The sequence below is a fragment of the Lissotriton vulgaris genome, chromosome 9 (assembly GCF_964263255.1).
Source record: "Lissotriton vulgaris chromosome 9, aLisVul1.2, whole genome shotgun sequence".
Lineage (NCBI taxonomy): Eukaryota > Metazoa > Chordata > Amphibia > Caudata > Salamandridae > Lissotriton > Lissotriton vulgaris.
The window spans coordinates 1,110,084,634-1,110,102,957 of NC_141697.1; the positions used below are offsets into that span (position 1 = coordinate 1,110,084,634).

General features: G+C 47.5%; 1 protein-coding gene across 8 annotated transcripts in view; it reads right to left on the reverse strand.

Moving 5' to 3' along the window:
* MAGI1 (membrane associated guanylate kinase, WW and PDZ domain containing 1) overlaps window positions 1-12,934 on the reverse strand; it is a 1,125,105-nt gene extending 1,112,171 nt beyond the window's left edge. For 5 of the 8 annotated variants that reach the window (XM_086939092.1, XM_086939090.1, XM_086939096.1 and 2 more), the window contains exon 1: window positions 12,081-12,749. In XM_086939092.1, coding sequence (XP_086795218.1) covers window positions 12,081-12,384 — 304 coding nt within the window. In that variant the 5' untranslated portion in view covers window positions 12,385-12,749. Of the gene's footprint in view, window positions 1-12,080 lie in introns of all 8 variants that reach the window. The other 3 variants (XM_086939094.1, XM_086939091.1, XM_086939093.1) reach the window with 3 other exon arrangements.
* Between the last annotated feature and the right edge of the window lie 5,390 nt (window positions 12,935-18,324).

Sequence of the window (18,324 nt, forward strand, 5' to 3'; positions counted from 1 at the left end):
CAACCTGAAACACAACAGATGTGTGCTAATGCCCATGCACTCTTAAACACACCCCAAACCACAGGGCTTAAGGCACACTAACAATCTGCTATCATGCATGACTACACCCTCCTCCCCAATTCTCCCGCCCACCACACACTTGTTGGCACAAGCACATATGCATCTAATTAAAAGACCTTATAAACTGGTGGTTAAATCCAGCAGTTAACACTGGGGTCTGATTCCAGGATGTAAAATATTTATCTTTTAGTCAGGTCTGGCTGAATAACCCGTTGAACGCTCAGTGTACACGGATATGGCATGGCCTTTTCAACCGCCAGATAGTTCTGTCATCTTTCACAGCCAAGCACCTGACAAATGGCTGTGCTGCTTCCCCTTAAACCACACAGAAACTTCCTTTTGGAACAAAGAATGGAATAAAATAACCAGGCAGTGTTGAATAACAGTATGGACAAAGTGACTTGAATTCACGTCAGCGCCCAAACAAAATGCGCCCGTCCACCCAACTCCTTTGCCGAATGTGAACTTCATGTCAACATCATATTTCTATGTACAAACACTTTTCTTAAATATTAATTAAACAGAACTGTTCATGTCCGACTCACAAGGGGGTAGGGGCGGGTTAGGGAGGTTCTCGGAATATATACGTAGTAGTGGTATAAATGTTCTCTATATACTGGGTGAAATGTAAAGACTGCCGCCCCCTATACCACTGTCAAGGCCTTAAAACACACACCTAATCCAATTAGTTGGACTATCAGCTGACCTTTACAATGTGTATTAATATAATTTACGATCAAACTGTAGTAGTATTAACCAATATTCATATATGTGTATATTTTTGGAAAGCGTAAGAATAAGGAGTTGTAAGGGTCATTGTAAAAGGGTAGCAAAGAGAGAGAAAATAAAAAAATTCCCCCAAATCCCCTTTGTTGATGTTTTATTTTGGAGAACCCCTGAAACCACCCTCAATATGATTTTTTATTGGGGGGGACCCCACTTCCCAATTTATTTAAAAAAGATATATTTTATATAATATTTCCCTTGATCTCTGCTACCTTTTTACATTTCCCCATTACAACTTCTTATGTTTGCCAATTCCAAAACCTTAAAAAAATTATACTTTTACAACCCCATATCCTTACCCATCTCTGAACACTAACAATCCCTGTAAATCCCTTATTACTCCATACCCTTACCCATTCCTGAATCCTACAAACTATTAAAACCCTTACCCAGTTCTGAACCCTAAAAATCACTGTAAAACTCTTTCCCGTCCCTGAAAACTAAAAAACCTGTAAAACTCTTACCAGCCCATATCCTTACCCAACCCTGAACTCATACAAACCCCTTAAGATCCCTGAACCCTAAAATCCTCTTTAGAAACCTTACTACCCCGTACCCCCCAACCACCCCTGGACTCTAAAAACCCCTTCGAACCTTGGCAACCTTAAATCCTTACCTAATCCATAACCGTTAAATCCCTTTTATTAAATGACGTAATTATGTCATTAAAAACAATACTTACCAGAGTGGTAAAGTTATTGTTATTGTTATTGTTAATTTAGATTTGTAACACGCTCAATCACCTACAGGCCTCTAAGCGCATTGGAAATAGATGTTGTTACAAAAGCTTAGCTTCACTCCTCCGAGAGACACCACTACAGGCCTACATTGCGGTCAGGGCTCTTCTGAACAGCAATGTTTTCAGGGATTTCCTGAAACGTAGGAGATTCACCTCCCTGCGTAGCCCCTCAGGCAGCTTGTTCCATAGCTGAGGGGCCAAAACAGAGAAGGCTCTCCCTCCCTTGGTCACTAATTTATAGCGGGGGCAAACCAGTAGCTGAGAGTCCGATGATCTGAGTGTTCTCTTCGGACTGTATACTTCCAGACGGGCTTTAATATATGCCGGCGCATGGCCATAAATCGCCTTATGCGCTATACAGAGGCTCTTAAACTCAACCCTCTCTTTAACAGGGAGCCAATGAAGATTTTGGAGTAGAGGGGAGGCCTTTGTTCGTCTGGGTACTCCGAAGATCAGTCGTGCGGCGTCATTCATTACGACTTGAAGTCTGTTTGTCAGTGTTTTTGGGAGGCCAAGATACAGGGCATTCCCATAGTCGATCCGTGAAATGACGGTTGCTGCTACAATTGAGCGCATCATAGAATGAGAAAGGAGGGGGGCTAACTTTCTCAATTGTCTAATGATGTTCGTGCAGGTTCCAACAACGGTGGAAATTTGACTGCACATTGACAAATCACAATCTAGTTTAATCCCCAAACTCTTCACGTTGGCACTAGGTTTTGGGGCTGATCCAAGCTCTGCAGGCCAATACAGATCACTCCACGGTGAGGTGGTAGAAGGAATTACCAGTACCTCGGTCTTATCCGGGTTGATCTTTAGTAGGTTTTCCGTCATCCACCCCACGGTAAACCTCAAGATCTCTTGAGCTTGGATTTGTGCAGTCCCTGTATTATCAATGCTCAGCACAAGCTGAGTATCGTCAGCATAATTGAAGACTCTACAACCCATCTCAGCCAAAGACGCAATCAGGGGCTGCAAATAGAGATTGAACAGGAGTGGGGACAGTGCGGAACCCTGCGGTACCCCGCACTCTAAAAATCCCACCTCCGATATCGACTCCCCCAGTTGTATCCTCTGTGTCCTTCCCGAAAGGAAAGATTGCAACCACTTAAAGGCCAAGCTTTTGATCCCAAAGGCCTCCAGTCTTCCCAGGAGCAGGTCATGGCTCCTGGGAAGTACCAAAACAAAGGCCTGTGTGGTACTTGCCTTCAGGGTGAAGGCAGGTTTAATAACGCCCGGCGGGGTAAAGGCTTTACACCATCAGGTCTCTTAACCCCTTCGACGCTAATGACAAAGCCAGCTCGTCATGGGCGTTACCTGCGCTGCGCGGATGACGAGCTGGCTTTGTCACGTTACGCGGGATTTTTGAAAATGCCGCGCACAGCGGGAAAAGCCGCCGCAGCGATGCGGTTAAGCCCCTCTCATCAGGTGCGGTTCCTCCATGTGGGCGGAGGAGCGTTGCCCCAGTGCTTTCTCGAAGTGCGAGAAGCAGAAAAATTAAATGGTATTATTAATACCATTTTATGTTTCTGCTTCTTGCACTGCGAGAAAGCAAAAGGGTATACCTGGTTGGGGGCGGGTAGTCCTGCAGGAGTCTAGGGGAGGAGTTGCTTGCCCACTCTGAGTGAGCTGACTATTTGGTCAGCCCCAGGGCCGACCAAACCTGTCATACGCACTCTGCATTTTCTGCATGCAGTCTGCATAGAGGAAATGGCCTCCCCATAGACACCTGTGGGATCGGCATCCCAGACAACCACAATGCTGCCATTGCAGCATTGTGATTGGCTTGGGGGAGGGAGGTCTGCCTGTGGCGGCTTCCTGTTCAGACGGGCGACGCGGGACGGGACGGCAATTGCAAAGTTAAGTTACCTCAAGTATTATTTTTATTTTTAATTAAACTCCCCCGCGTGACCCACTCCCCGCGCGACCCCACCCTCGAGTTATACCGACCTCGACTAAATCTCATGCACCCTGCTCGTCCTATTATGTATTTTAACATTATATGCCAGCGTGATTGTTGGGAAATTTGAAGCTCACCCCACAATCTGACTGACCAAGCTAAATGTAAATGTATCTAAGGGCTTGCTTAGGGAACCCGTCCTGGTATTCCCCTGCGAAATAACCCCGGCAGGGTATCCACAAGGTGAAAGCCAGGCATCCCACCGCAAGGGGCCGTTGTGGAGATTAAGCAAGCTATTGCCCAGAGTCGCAGAGTGTGAAACCGTGAATCGAGTACGCACCGGAGCGAGAATTGTCGAGTCCGTGGACATTTTCGGATTTCGGACTCAAGACCGAGAATTGTCGAGTCCGTGGACATTTTCGAACTCAAGACCCGCCGAGCCGGGAATTGAACCCTGGTCCCGGGCTGACCTCTGCTTCCAGGTCTGCCTCCTCTAACCAGTGAGCCACACTACGCCCCTAAGTGCAACCTAACGTCGCCACGTGCACAGTTTATATGATCGCGAACAAGTTTACAATGATCGAGAGATTGCCTTGTGTGCATCAGTGCCAGCTAGGGCGCGTGGGTGGTGAAACTTGAAAGCCTGAATCTTTCTTTTACAAAAAAAGAAGCTGTCTGAAGTCTAAGCTTGTCAAACTGCTGCTTCCCGCGCTCCGGTTATTCACTACTTCTCATGTGAACCACATTAAAAGACAGGGGCATGCGTGGGAAATATTTGCCAACAGAATAAATTGGATTTTATTTTGACTACAAAATATATCAGGTGTCTTTGAAGTTCTATGTTCAGGGTGGATTGTTTATCCGTTGGCAATTTGTGCTTTTAATTTGCAGAAAAGAAGAGGGCTGGAAATATCAGCCAACTCCCTTGTTTGAACTCTGAAATATCCTTCCCCATCAGCCGATCGATGAAATAACACCACACCCACACCTTCTCCAGTGCACTGTCACATGCCAGCAGGGCTGAAGAAGGGAGTGCATTCCTGAGTGATTATCACAAGGTGCAAGGGTCTCTGCTGTCAAACAGTCAGCGCCTGCTGCTCTGTTACTCCATCTGCACTTTGTGTCACATGCTGCACTTCACTTCTAAAGAGTGCCAGTGAATCAAAACAACAAACCAGTATGACAACAGACTCTGCCCTGCCAAAAAGAACAGGTTTGTCAACATTTGCAAAGCAGTAGCTGCTTTACAGGCAACATCTGCTCTTGGTGGACATCATTTTAATATGGATATGAAAGACAGCTAGACATGCTTTCAAAAAATGTGGGAATAAAGTGTAGAGGGGGCAGGGCAGAGTCCTCAGTGACCTTAAAACTGAGACATGAGTGTAATAGAGCAAACAAAAATGAAACAACAAAGAGGAAAGCGTAAGTGGTAGGAGTATGCATAAGTTGTACCTTAACACTCCATCTCATTTGTATTTTACATTTTCACATATGTGATCCAAGTACTCCATGAATCCACTTAGCGGTAGTTCATGTTTCGACTCTTGTGTAAGTGCGTGGGTCATCATCAGGACTATAAAAAAATGGGAACATCTGGGAGGCCAACTGTCATATTGTTGTGCCTAGTAGTTGTTATGATCATTACTTGAGAAATGTAACCGTTAAAGAGGAGCTGCCGCAGACTATACTGGGATCCGGTTCCCTTATGGTTACATTGTCTTTGGATCATTAACTAATGTTGATGTTCCCTGGAACATGAAATACTTCACTAGACATTCCCAAGCACAGTTTCTGCTTTTGGGACATAACTCTTTATCTTCATTTTACATTCAAGAAAAGCAACAGGTATGCAACGGAGCTCATTTAAAATTATTGCATATCAATGTTGTATTATATGTTGACATTTCTCTAGATCTGAGCCACTTCTTTACATAAAATGAATCTACAATAAATGAAAAATATTAAGTTAGTTGGTGATTATCCCCAAAATCAGGCATGGATCCCGCCCTCCTGGGACTGACTACATTTGACACCAATATCTTAACATGTCACATTCCCCTACCTCAAGTTGTCCACACAAAACACAACCATGGTGGTAACATATTATACGAGCAGCTAAATGCAAGTTATTTTCAAAAGTAGCCTATGTTTGTGATCAAAGTGAAAATACATTTGAACTTTAAATATAAAACAACTGTAGACTCAAGTCAAACCAAGGATTGGAAGTTGCACGAAACTGGGAATACGGTTAGCTTTTAAACCTGGCACTGATACTTTTAAACAATGGGTGTCTGAAGTTACTGCACAATACAAAATGCATTACCACCCTGTTTTGTGTCTAACAAAATGGTGGCATAGTTCCAGCGGACAATACTACACTCAATTGGTCCAATCAATAACTAAAATGATAAAATACTGAAAAAGACGAAATTCTCGAGGTGGAACAAAATCTTCTGATTAAACTTATTTCTAGCCAGTGAGATACCAGAGTACCCCATCAGAGCAATGCATCTAGGAAAGTTTCTTTCCCGTCTGACAACTTCCAAGCTTAGAGGTGACACATCAAAATGGATTAACAGCGTAGGCAAAAACAAAACACAGACCCTTTTCCACACTGCATTTTACAAATTTGGAGATTGACGTGATGCATTTTCATAATAACATTCAATGGCATTTAATTTGAAGTGGATTTTCAGAAGGGCTGATTTACTATCACACCGCTCTGTCCTTGAAGCACTGCAACATGTTGTTTCACCTTACTCAGTTCTACTCGTGTTATCAACCTTGAAACTATATAAGGCCGAGCAAACCTGGCAAAGTCTGACCTCCAATTTACAAGTTAAACAAATCTCTCCAACTCTGGGATTACACAACTGAGTTACCCGCCCAGATTGGCAGCACAGGGAGAGCTAATAAGTATTGGCAAAGCTAACAGGTCTCACCTTTGTGACATTTTGGCTTTGTTAGTTTTGTTTTAACCATGCTGCACAGCTTCCACAATTTTGTGCAGCATAAAGGTTCAGAAGCAAAAAAAATTGAGGCGTCGGCCGCCTCAATCATTTTGTAGGCACACACATGCCTACAAATCGACACAGGTGCATATATTCCCTTTTTAGATACGGATTCGAGTTGGATCAGTAACTAAAAAAAAACTAAAAAGAAAGAAAATGTGCAAAAGTGTTTTTTTTAAAGCGGGTTGGCAGGGTGGAGTAGAAGCAACAGCGAAGCAACATGGGGGAGTGTGGGAGACGAACAGCAAAGCATCATGGAGGAGGCGAGGGGGTACACCGATGTAGCTCAAGAGGGAGCAGAAAAAAGACTGGGGGAGGGCTGAAGGGAATGCAAAAGGGAGGGTGAAAGGTAGGAGCGAAAGCAACACAGAGTTGGGCGAAGCAACATGGAGGAAGCAGATGAGGGGATCAATGGGGAGAAGCACATGGGAGAGTGCAAGAGGGAGTGGATGCGGAGAAGGAGTCAGGCAACAGAGAGCCACTCAGAGTGCAGGGGTAGAGGTACATGAGGGAGACGGCCCAAAAACCATGCACTCTAATCGAGAGCTTCACACAAAAGAAAAAAGAAGTGCTTGAAAAGCAAGCCATGCAAACAGAGATGCCAGCCAATTAAAGACATCATAAAGAGGCAATGCTCCATGGGAAAAACATACAAGCAGGGGCACAAACAAGTAACAAGCAAATGAGAGTGACAAGGAAAGACAAACAATGGTAAGCAATGGGCAGTCTTCAACCCCTCTATGTTCTTGGTAAGCGACAATATGCCTCGCAAAAGTCAGTGCTTGCGCTGCCTGGTAGGCTCGACCTAAATTTCTCTCTACTAGAACAGGCTAGGAATAAAAACTCCCGGTCCCAGAAGCCCCAGTTCAGTCCCCACAGGGCACAATAAGGAGAACATATTGAAACATTTTTTGACAATTGTTACAGAGACATATCTATACCAGATGTGATGAACAAGTCAAACAGATGTGAAACATCAGGAGAGAAGCTGCCAAGAGGCAGAGTATGTCCCTCATGGTGGAAGACAGTTGTGAACTGCACCTAGTTGTAATAAAAACTCTTCTACAATGTTTATGCCCCAACCAAATCACTAATATGATTGAACAAGCTGACGGTACTGAGGCTTTAAGGCAGGAAAAGGGTGTGGCCAGAGATTTGGGGCATCGACCTCGTGTGACAAACAATTGACGGTGGTGTCGGAAATGTACGTGCACTGTGTGGCAAAAGACTGGCAGAAGTTTGCTGAACAAGTCAACGCAGTTGGTGAGAAAGGAGTGGGTTCGCATTCCCAGAAGAGTGAGAGGTGCTGCTGAAGACCCCTACAAACTGACATGGGTTGAAACGGTGTTGAAACTGTGCAAGCAGAAGTCACCACAGCGAGTGTGAGATCAGGATGGGTGCACAATAACCCAAATGTATGTCAGAAGAGTGTGTCAGGTGCCGCTGAAGATTTCTTTAGGGTGACTTGGTTTGGCAGAAACTTTTGAAGATGGTGCTGGGTGTGTGTGCGTGCAGTGTGAGGCAGCAGAGTGTGACAAGCCTGTAGAAGCAGGTGGCAAGGTGAATGAAAGGCGAGTGTGTGTAGGAACCGCATCATAAGAGAAAGTGTGATAGGAGTGTGCCATGGGCTGCTGAAGATCCCTACAGAGCAACGCAGATAGTGGATGGTGGGGCAGGAATAGTGCACGCAGCGCATTGCAGCAGACTGCCAGTCCTAGACAAGCAGCCTTAAATGTAAAAGACATACATATGGAAGGCCTTGTGGAAGATAACGTGCCTGTACAGTGAAAGGATAACTGCACATAGTGAGGTGTGTGTGTGTGTGTGTGTGTGTGTGTGTGTGCATGATACATGAGGTTTTAACATTGCCGGCTGTAAGACCAGTAAGGACATGTGATAGACCAGCACGCGCGCAGATGTCGTCAAAGGGTGCAGCGCGTGGCACACTTGTGTCTGTACACAGAAACATAAGGCCTGCACCAGCGTCGGAGACGCCCTGGCCCGAGCTGTGTGTGCGCGAGGAGGTGAGTCGAGGCCTGTGGAAGAACCTGTCGGTGTTGTTTGGCCACCGTTCAGGTGATGGATGGAGGTCACACTGGGGCTGTGCAGAAAGAATTGCCAACACGAGAATGTCAAAACTTCTGCTAAAGTATTCGGCACCAGAATAGACAATAAAAGGAGTATTTGTAAACTTATGTGAGAAACACCTGTACAGCGTCAGAGTATCTGACAGGAGGTCATGAAGAGTCGTGGTGAAGACGTAAGCACAGTGACAGGTAGGATGTAAAGTCCCGAAGCTGTTCACGCTTGTGGTAAGTATAATGCCCTTCTGTTAAGTGACGCCTTTGCAATGACATGCGCAGTGTGATGTTCCTGGAGGCGTTACTGGGTCTGTACTGGATGAGGGAAGCTGTTTCAGGCTTGTGAATCGCGGCTGGCTTAGGCGGTGTAAGGCCTGGTGCTCTGACAAATGTGTGTGAGATCTTACTGCTGTTAGCGGCCAGAGTACAGTGGCCTCAGCGGTGTAAGGTCCGACTATGGTTTGAGATTAGTGTGCAGTGAAAGGGGCTGTGTAACTTGTATGCAGCAACTGCTGCAGTGTTATTTGAGTGTAGTGGCATGGGCTGGGTAAGGCCTTACTATTGCGAGAGGCCTGGATGCAAAGACATGGTCTGTGTATGGTCATTCAGCTGCCCACTGACCTATGCACTGCGACAAGGGCTGTGCAACTGTCAACTGAACTGTGCACAGCGACAAGGGCAGAGCACCTGTCAACTGACCGGTGCACAGTGACAAAGGCTGTGCACCAGTCAACTGACCGGTGCACAGTGACAAGGGCTGTGCACCAGTCAACTGACCGGTGCACAGCGACAAGGGCAGAGCACCTCTAAATTAACATGTGCACAGCGACAAGGCCTGTACAACTGTCAAATGAACTGTGCACAGCGATAAGGCCCGTGCACCTTTCAATGGACGTATACACAGCGACAAGGGCTGTGCACCAGTCAACTGAACGGTGCACAGCGACAAGGCCCGTGCACCTGTCAACGGACTTGTGCACAGCGACAAGGGCTGTGCACCAGTCAACTGAACAGTGCACAGCGACAAGGGCCATGCAACTGTCAACCGACCTGTGCACAGAGACAAGGCCCGTGCACCTGTCAACTGACCTGTGCACAGCGACAAGGGCCTTGCACCCGTCAACTGACCTGTGCACAGCGACAAGGGCCGGGCACCTACCAACTGACCTGTGCACAGCAACAAGAGCCGAACACCTGTCAACTGACCTGTGCACAGCGACAAGGGCAGTGCAACTGTCAACTAACCTGTGCATAGTGACAAGGACTATGCACCTTTCAACTGACGTGTGCACAGCGACAAAGACTGTGCACCTGTCAACTGACCTGCCCACAGCGACAAGGGCAGTGCAATCACTGATTGCACAGCCATTGTCGCTGTGTACAGCCCTTGTCGCTGTGCACAAGTCTCACAGGGGCAGGGCTGTTCCCAGCCCCTCTCATTGCACACTGATTGCCAATAAGTGTGCAGTGAGAGGGGCTGGGACCAGCCCGTCCCCTGTTAGTGGCTTCTGTGCAGTCATATAAAACGCTGGGCTGCTGAAGACTTTTAGGAGCTATGCAAGATCCTAAAGGCATGATGCAGCAACGTTTTAAGTTCAAGTTAGAGAGAGAGAGAGGTGCAGAGTAACTGTCAATGCAAAGTCGTGTGAAAGACTTGTGCATAGCCACCGGGGCTGCATAAAGAAACGGTGGGTTTGGCGTCTGAAACAGGGGTACAGTACTTGTAGGGGCTGTGGCTGACCCTGTTAAACTTGTATAGGACAAGTAGTCACTCATAGAGTGAATGGCTCCGTTGCAGTCAGGTGTACGGTGGGTATGAGGTCATGCAGCGATGCGAACTGTTTACATTCATATATTGGGTTTTTTGTAAATAACAGACCATTTGCAATTAAAGGCACCGTGCAAGGTTTGACACGTGTAGCTCGAGACCCTTTGTATTGTGCCTTTGGTGAGCTACGCCACGACAGTGGCTGTGAATGATCTTCCGGCTGTGTGTGAGACAGTTTGAACAGTGAAAACAGCGACAGAGCCTGCGGAAAAAGCAACAGGAGCTTGTGCGACAGCGCTAAATCCTTTCACGGAGACGGTAACATCATTAGTTAGACAACACAGTGGCAGAGCGTGTCAAAACGTGTCAAAGCCAGACAGTGACATGCCCCGTCACATAGGCGGGTATAAAGCTCGAGTGATAATAGTGACAACTACAATAGACAGTGAAAGGTTTTATGCATCATAGACGCAGCGTTTGCGACAGGTCCCGTGTAACTTCCTGTACAGAGTTGGCGACAGACCGGGTCCGACAGGAGCTTTCCGTGTAACAATGAGTTATATCTGGAATGTATGTGGCGAAGCCTGCGACGGGCATGCCTTGTATAACAACCTGCGGAAGACCGAGGCGCGGGCCTTCTAGGTCAGAGCGCACGTGACTGTGCCTGTGTGACAGCGTGCGTGATGGAGGCTGGAAGTTAGTCAGCCTGTGTGACAGACCGTGCACAACACCTAAAAAGCACTTATGTGTATGAAGCTTGAGACAGAAGCTTATGTGGTGAAGAGTCTGGAAAATACAAAGTGCAGGGAGCCCGTCTGATGTGGGTTGTGCGACAGAGCCGGTGGTAACTTGAACAGAGCGCCTGTGAAAGATCTTGTGACACTACTATAGTGAGCGGTGCTGACGGCCTGGCTGTGATGCTCCTTGCTACCGAGTCTGTCATAAACCCTGGATTGACACTGAGAAATATCCTCCTGTGGTGGACTTTATACAGACCTCGTGATGCACTTTTGTGGAGAGTCTGTGGTGTGGTGGACTTTCTACAGACCCCGAGATGCACTTTGTGGAAAGTCTATGGTGGACTTTATACAGACCCCGTGATGCACTTTGTGTAGAGTCTGTGGTGTGGTGGACTATACACAGACCCCGAGATGCACTTTGTGTAGAGTCTATGGTGGACTTTATACAGACCTCGTGATGCACTTTTGTGGAGAGTCTGTGGTGTGGTGTACTTTACACAGACCCCGGGATGCACTTTTATACAGACCCCGTTATGCACTTTGTGTAGAGTCTGTGGTGTGGTGGACTTTACACAGACCCCGGGATGCACTTTTATACAGACCCCGTTATGCACTTTGTGTAGAGTCTGTGGTGTGGTGGACTTTACACAGACCCCGGGATGCACTTTTATACAGACCCGGTTATGCACTTTGTGTAGAGTCTGTGGTGTGGTGGACTTTACACAGACCCCGGGATGCACTTTTATACAGACCCCGTTATGCACTTTGTGTAGAGTCTGTGGTGTGGTGGACTTTACACAGACCCCGTGATGCACTTTGTGTAGTCTCTGTGGTGCGGTGTACTTTACACAGACCCCGTGATGCACTTTGTACCCAGCTCATGACGCCTTCCCGTGGCACACTTTGCGCAGCGCCTGTGGGAACCTGTGATACCCTCACAGCCCGTGCGCCGCCTTCACATGTAGCCCCCTTCACACACAGCAGCCTCTCACCTTGTCTGACGGTCTTGAGCGGCACGGGCTCCTTGCTCTCCCGGACCCGCTCCTGCACGTCGTACCGCGGGAGCCCGGACACCGAGACCCCGGCCACCTCCAGCAGCAGCTCCCCGGCCGCCAGGCTGCCCTCCACGCACTGCAGGTCGGCCAGCTCATCCCCCACTGCCAGGTAGCAGAACTCCCCGTACTCCGCGCCCCCCAGCAGCGGCAGCGCCAGCCCCGGGCTCCCGGGGGCTCGGCTCACCGCGCAGCGGTTCACCCTGCCCGTCCAGTGGCTCTTCTTCTGGATCACCTTGGCCATGGCGGCGGGAGGCGCTCCCGGGCACTGGACAGGTGCCCCCTGGGGGGCGAGAGGCTCATAGAACAGGGGCACCGGCCGGAGGCACGGGGCGAGCGTGCCCGGAGCAGGAACCCAACTTCCACCGTCCGGCGGACTCGCAGCCTCCACCAGAGAACTTTTCCAGCAGTCGCCCGGGGGTGCGCGGGCTGGCACTGCGCCCTCAGGTGCCCGCCACGCTGCGGGGGTTCCCGCCGTCCCCCGCGGCCACCAGCAGCCCTCTCTGCCCAGCTGTCACTTTCTGCCCTGCCTCGGGCTCCGGGGAATGGTCCGCGGCTCCTTTAAGAGCATACAAAGGCTTCTCGCCGCTTGTTTGCTGCTCCCGACTCGCTGATGGGAACCGGCGGTGCGCATGCGCAGTCAGCTGCCCGGGGAACCTGCCCGGTCCCACCCCGCCTGGCCCGGCTCCTGCCAGAGGCTCTCGGACACACACCGGCCGGGGAGCCGCCCCGGGTCCCAGCGCCGGCCGCCGCCCCGGGCTGTGTCTGCGCCCAGGCTGGCGTGCGCACAGGGTGTTTGTTTGCAGGGCTCGAATCGGGGGTACACACGGGTGGACGGCGTCCCCCCACTCTTGTTACAGGGTGGACGCCGTCCCCCTGCCAAGAAGCTGGGTCTCAAATTGACGTCACGAGGACATTTGCATATGTTCAGCCCCCCCCCCCCCTTCTTTTTCTAGGACTTGTGCTCTGTTCGTGTGAGCCACAGGCTGCTGGGACCGCGGGTCTCCCTCCCTACCCTGTCCGGGCTTTAGAAGATGAAGCTCGTGGGAAGAGTCCGCTGGTGCGCCTAGAGGCGAGAGAGCAGTCCAGCTGGCGTTAAGTGCACGGCACTGGCGGCGGGATCGTGAAATGGATGCTCGAGTCTTCTGACGGCAGACTGTCCGAAGACCACACCTGACCGACCAACCACTTCAGGACCTCTGTGTTGACACATGTATGACGAAACTTGGGACTCTTGCCAGCGGTGTGCAGCGCACCGTTCACGCGTGTGAGCTGTGTGTGGTTAGTGTTTCATTCGCAGCTGCGGCTCTCTGTTCACCATGCGTAGCCATGAGTCACGTCTTGTTACACAGAGCTGGCGCACCGTTGCAGAAAGTAATCTTTCCCACCACAGAAGCGATACAAAGTTGCATTAGAACTTCAGAAAAAAGTGGCTGGACACAAATGGAGGTGGAGTGTGTTTACGGGTAGGTGATGGAGAAAGAAAAAGGTATACAAAAGTTACAATTTACATCCCAGAACATTCAAAGGATCAGGACCACAGCGCACCCACCTGTTTACAATTATGGAGCACGCGCTGCACTTTAGTCTCAAATATGTAAGCAGTGCATCGCTCTAATTGTACTGAGCTTAACTACGAGACATTCTTGTCCAAGGTCACAATCATCTCTGTGCGGCATGTGCGTTATCCCTAAGTGGAGCCCTCCGTGACATCTGCTACTTTAGTAAAGAATTACATAGCTCTAAGAAAGGTGGCATATATCCATATATTGTTAATTCCTATCTTGTTAAATTTTTGTTGGGTGGCAGACCTCCTTCAATTTCAGCTGGTAAGTAACATTTTTGGCTGGCAAGGAGACTATAGGAAATGGGTTTCTGTCGTTTTATCATTATTCGTTTTTGTTTTCTATTTCTCAAAATACAGCCCCCGCTGCTGTTTCCTTTGCACACAGAGATGCTGTTATGGAAGGCAAATCTATACCAGAAAAATGTACCTGGGAACTAGAAACTCTAAGCGCTCAGATACATCACGCAATGGATCTTTTTTAGCAGAATGGTAAGTAAGGTTCGTCCAGTATAATATACATGAAAACATTCCCTTGGGTATTTGTGTTTATCACTATCTGTTACCTGTTCCTTTTCATGTTTTTCCCTTTCTCTCACACACACCTGTCTGTACTTTTTTCCCCTCGCTTCTAAGTGGCCATGTCCTCTTTTATTAACCCCGTGCCTCTGATATGTCTAACTCCAATTTTCTGTTGGTCTCACACTCATCTCTCTTGCATGTGAGCAACTGATCTAAATTTACTATGGCACCTTTTTTAATGTCTGTTAATTTCATCTCCCTGCCTTTGAGGCATTTCTCACACATAGTTTTGGCACTATTCTGATCTGTATCTGCCTTTCTTACTTTGACATGCGCATACTGTGCCTTTTTAGGTTCTCTGCTTTTCATGTATCTACCTTTTTGAGTTGTATCTCTCTCCTTCCCTCTGTTTAAGGCCTGTCTCTGTCTTAGACCTGGACACTGCTCATTCGTCCCCGTGCCTCTGGGAAGAGCATTTGCTCTTTCAATCCAATCTGTGCTTTTTGCCTGATTCTACTCGAAGTTTTCAATTTCTCCCTCTCTATTTCTATCTCATCTGTGTGCCTTTTCACTCTCTCTTCCATGTATGATGTGATCTACCTCACTTTTGTGCTTTTGAGCAGTGCCCCTCTCTTTACAGTCTTCTTTTCTGCTCTTCCCTCTGTGCCTGGCGTGAGATAGGGGTTGTGAGGGGGGCTAAACATTCCCTGTCTCCTTCGCCAGGCATAAACCCAGGATCGAGAGCTGGTCCAAGACCGGGATCCCTGTGGGAACAGACATCTTCTCCCAGGCCTCATCTTCCAGTCCCCGCCTCTGGATTACGCACTTGGTCCCTATATGAAACCAATATAAACAAAAAAATGAACATATACTTGATAAGTAATATGACTTCTGTCCGTCCGGACAGGATTTATTTTTCAATACGTGCAGAGATAAAAAGTGTTTCTAGGAGAGAATGTCAAGCGGGCACAGCCGTGACCCTTAACATGCAAGACAGAACAACAAAGAGACAATATTAAACAAAGCAAGCAAATGAGTCTGCGTACTTGTACTTCAGTAGGGCAGACATAAAGTATCAGAAAAACACTCCATTGCAATTGAAAGATTCACCAAAATTGTTTTGCATATGAGGTTTACAAGTCGACGTTTCGATGCCTATAAAAATGAAGGCATCATCATCAGGACAAGGGTTGACCTTATTGTTGTCTTGGACATAAGCAGTATTAAAAGCTTTTTCATTACATTTACTTTATATACATATTTACAGTAGGAGGGAAAAGTGGGAAGAAACAAAAAATAACACAAGTATTAGGCATGTATCAAAGATCCCTTTTCTTTAAATTTTTCAGTTAAATATTTGACCTGTGACATGCGAGTGGAAATTAAAAACGTCATAGGGTTAACGGTGCAGTGACTATAATGGTGTTGTCGGCGCAGTGACATGGGAGATAGGGGGAGCAGGCGTGCATTAAAACTAAAGTTGGCCTGGTCAGATTATTTCTTAAGGTCTAGCATTGTGAGCGCAGCAAGTTGTGTCCCTGGGACCCGGCAGTGAAAGTGGACGGATAGAAGAGCACGGCGAAAGTGGTATCCGTGATTTTTACCTAGGATGCATTCATGCCTTAGGGTCGAGCGCTGTCCATATAGTGATCATGGCATTGTGAGCGCCGCAAGTTGTGTCCAGACAGTGAGAGTGCACGGATTGTCGAGCACGGCGATAGTGGTTTTAACGGAGAATGCATTTGTGCCTACATGATTGAAAGTTCAATGGAGGCTATGGTGCGTGAATACAAGAGGCCATGCACGCTATTGTGTCAATCAGAGTAAAAAACAATGATTGCACATACATTGTAACCTCTTATGGCCTTGCTTGCGGGGATCATTTCCAGGCTGATACGTACGGATAGATCTGTAACCAGAAGTGGGGCATTAGAATCTTGGTGATGCGCATGCTAAGCATTTTACCTGAATTAGATCGTCCAATCCGTAAATTATGTTACCGGGAGTCCATGCGGCATATTATGCTACCGGAAACATGACTCGGACGCTAAATTAGCGGAGGAGCACAATGGCTACCTAACGCGGGCAGAAGGAAGGTCTGGGTTAGAATGAGGCATATCCAAAAAGGATAGCTGCAATAACATATCTTAGTAGCGTACTTACTGCGTAGGTGCGACGGCACCGCTGCAGGTATGACAATCCGATGTACAGGCAACCCGCTTTCCCGGGCTTTATCTAATAGTGAACTAAACCCTCAATTACCACCTGGCCGCCCGATAGTTTCGGGGTGTGAATCTATCCTTGAGCCTCTAGGTCATTACATAGACTACTTCATCAAGCCCTTCGTCCCTGAAACCAGCTGTTACATCAGGGACAGCATGGCCATGATAAATTTCATTGAAGACTACCCCTTTGATCCCACATCCAGCACTATGTGTACGCTGGATGTGGAATCACTGTACACCAATATCCCACAATTTGAATCCCTCCGGGTAATTGAGAAGGTTCTCGAATCAAGAACACGCCCACACAATGTACCCTCGCTATTCATCCTTGAGTTACTCGAAATCTGCCTCACAAAAAACGTTTTCTTGTTTCAAGGACAATTCTACGGTCAAGTCAAAGGGACATCCATGGGAGCAATTTTTGCTCCCAACCTAGCCATTCTGTACATGGACCATCTGGAGACCAGTACTATTCTTCATATGTCCAATCCTTTCCACAACGGAATTTCCTTGTGGAAAAGATATATCGATGATATTTTTGTATTATGGAATGAGTCCCCTGAAAACCTTTTAGCATTCCAACATTGGCTCAACAATAATAGTGGAGGCCTCCGCTATACCATATCTACCAGCAAAGACTCAATCCCCTTCCTAGACTTACAAATAAAACATACTGAGGGCCGTTTAATTACCACACTACACCGCAAACCCACTGAGCGCAACACCTTGCTCGAATATACCAGCCATCACCCCCGAGCACTAAGGGATTCCCTACCCTTCTCACAATTCCTCCGCATTAGGCGTAATTGTTATTTTAAGGATGACTACTTCTCTGAGGCAAAGACCCTTAGCAAAAAGCTCAGAAGCAGGGGTTACCCACGCAAACTAGTACGGAAATCCCTCAAAAGGGCTTGGTACTGTCCAAGAGAAACCCTTCTAGAGCCTAAGAAAAAGAATGAGCAGGACAGACTTATGTGTCACAACATTCTCACCTGTTTCCAATGCGATAAGAAAGAGTGTTTTGAAACATTGGCCAGTACTAAATGCGGGACAACTTAATTTAGAAAAGCCGATGTTTGCCTTCAAACGCGCAAAAAATATCAAAGACCATCTAGTGAGGGCAGCACTCCCACTACCTGTATTGAAAACTACCATTAATGATGCATGGGGTCTCCCACCTCTTATAGGTCACAATAAATGTGGAGGTTGTATCTGCTGTGATTCCACAATTGAAGGAAAAACGTTCACATATGGCAACATCAATTTTGAGCGTAAGTCCTTCTCCAATTGTAATTCTTCAAACCTAGTGTATGCCATCTTTTGTCCATGTAGGTTTATTTACATTGGACAAACCAGTCAAAAAATAAAACTCCGCATTGGCCAACACCGGAGTAGGATTAAGTGCAAAACAGCGAATGCACCACTTGTGGAACATTTCTCTGCCAATGGACACAACGAAAAGGATCTTCAATGGACAGTGATCACAGTCATCAAACCGCCCCCCAGGGGAGCAGACATGGCTCAATTGTTAAGCAAAGAAGAACTACACTGGATTTTGCGCACCAACAGCATCCGGAATGGGTTAAATCGGATTGAGGACTGGACGTCCCTACTGTAATTTTTCCTTTATGTTTCTATTCTGTAAAAATGTAAATGCTACTTTCCTGTCCTGGTTTTTAATGTGCGTGTTCACTTAAACACAATATCACCACTTTAAGATGTCCGCCGACAACTTTCCCTGTCACCATAGTGATAACAGGTATTGCCATGCTGCTTAACAATAAATTCGGTTCCCCGTGTTGTTGCAGTAAGGGTTGCTACACCCACTTTCTTGTGTAGCTTTGCAACTTTGGAATACGTAGATCCCATTCCT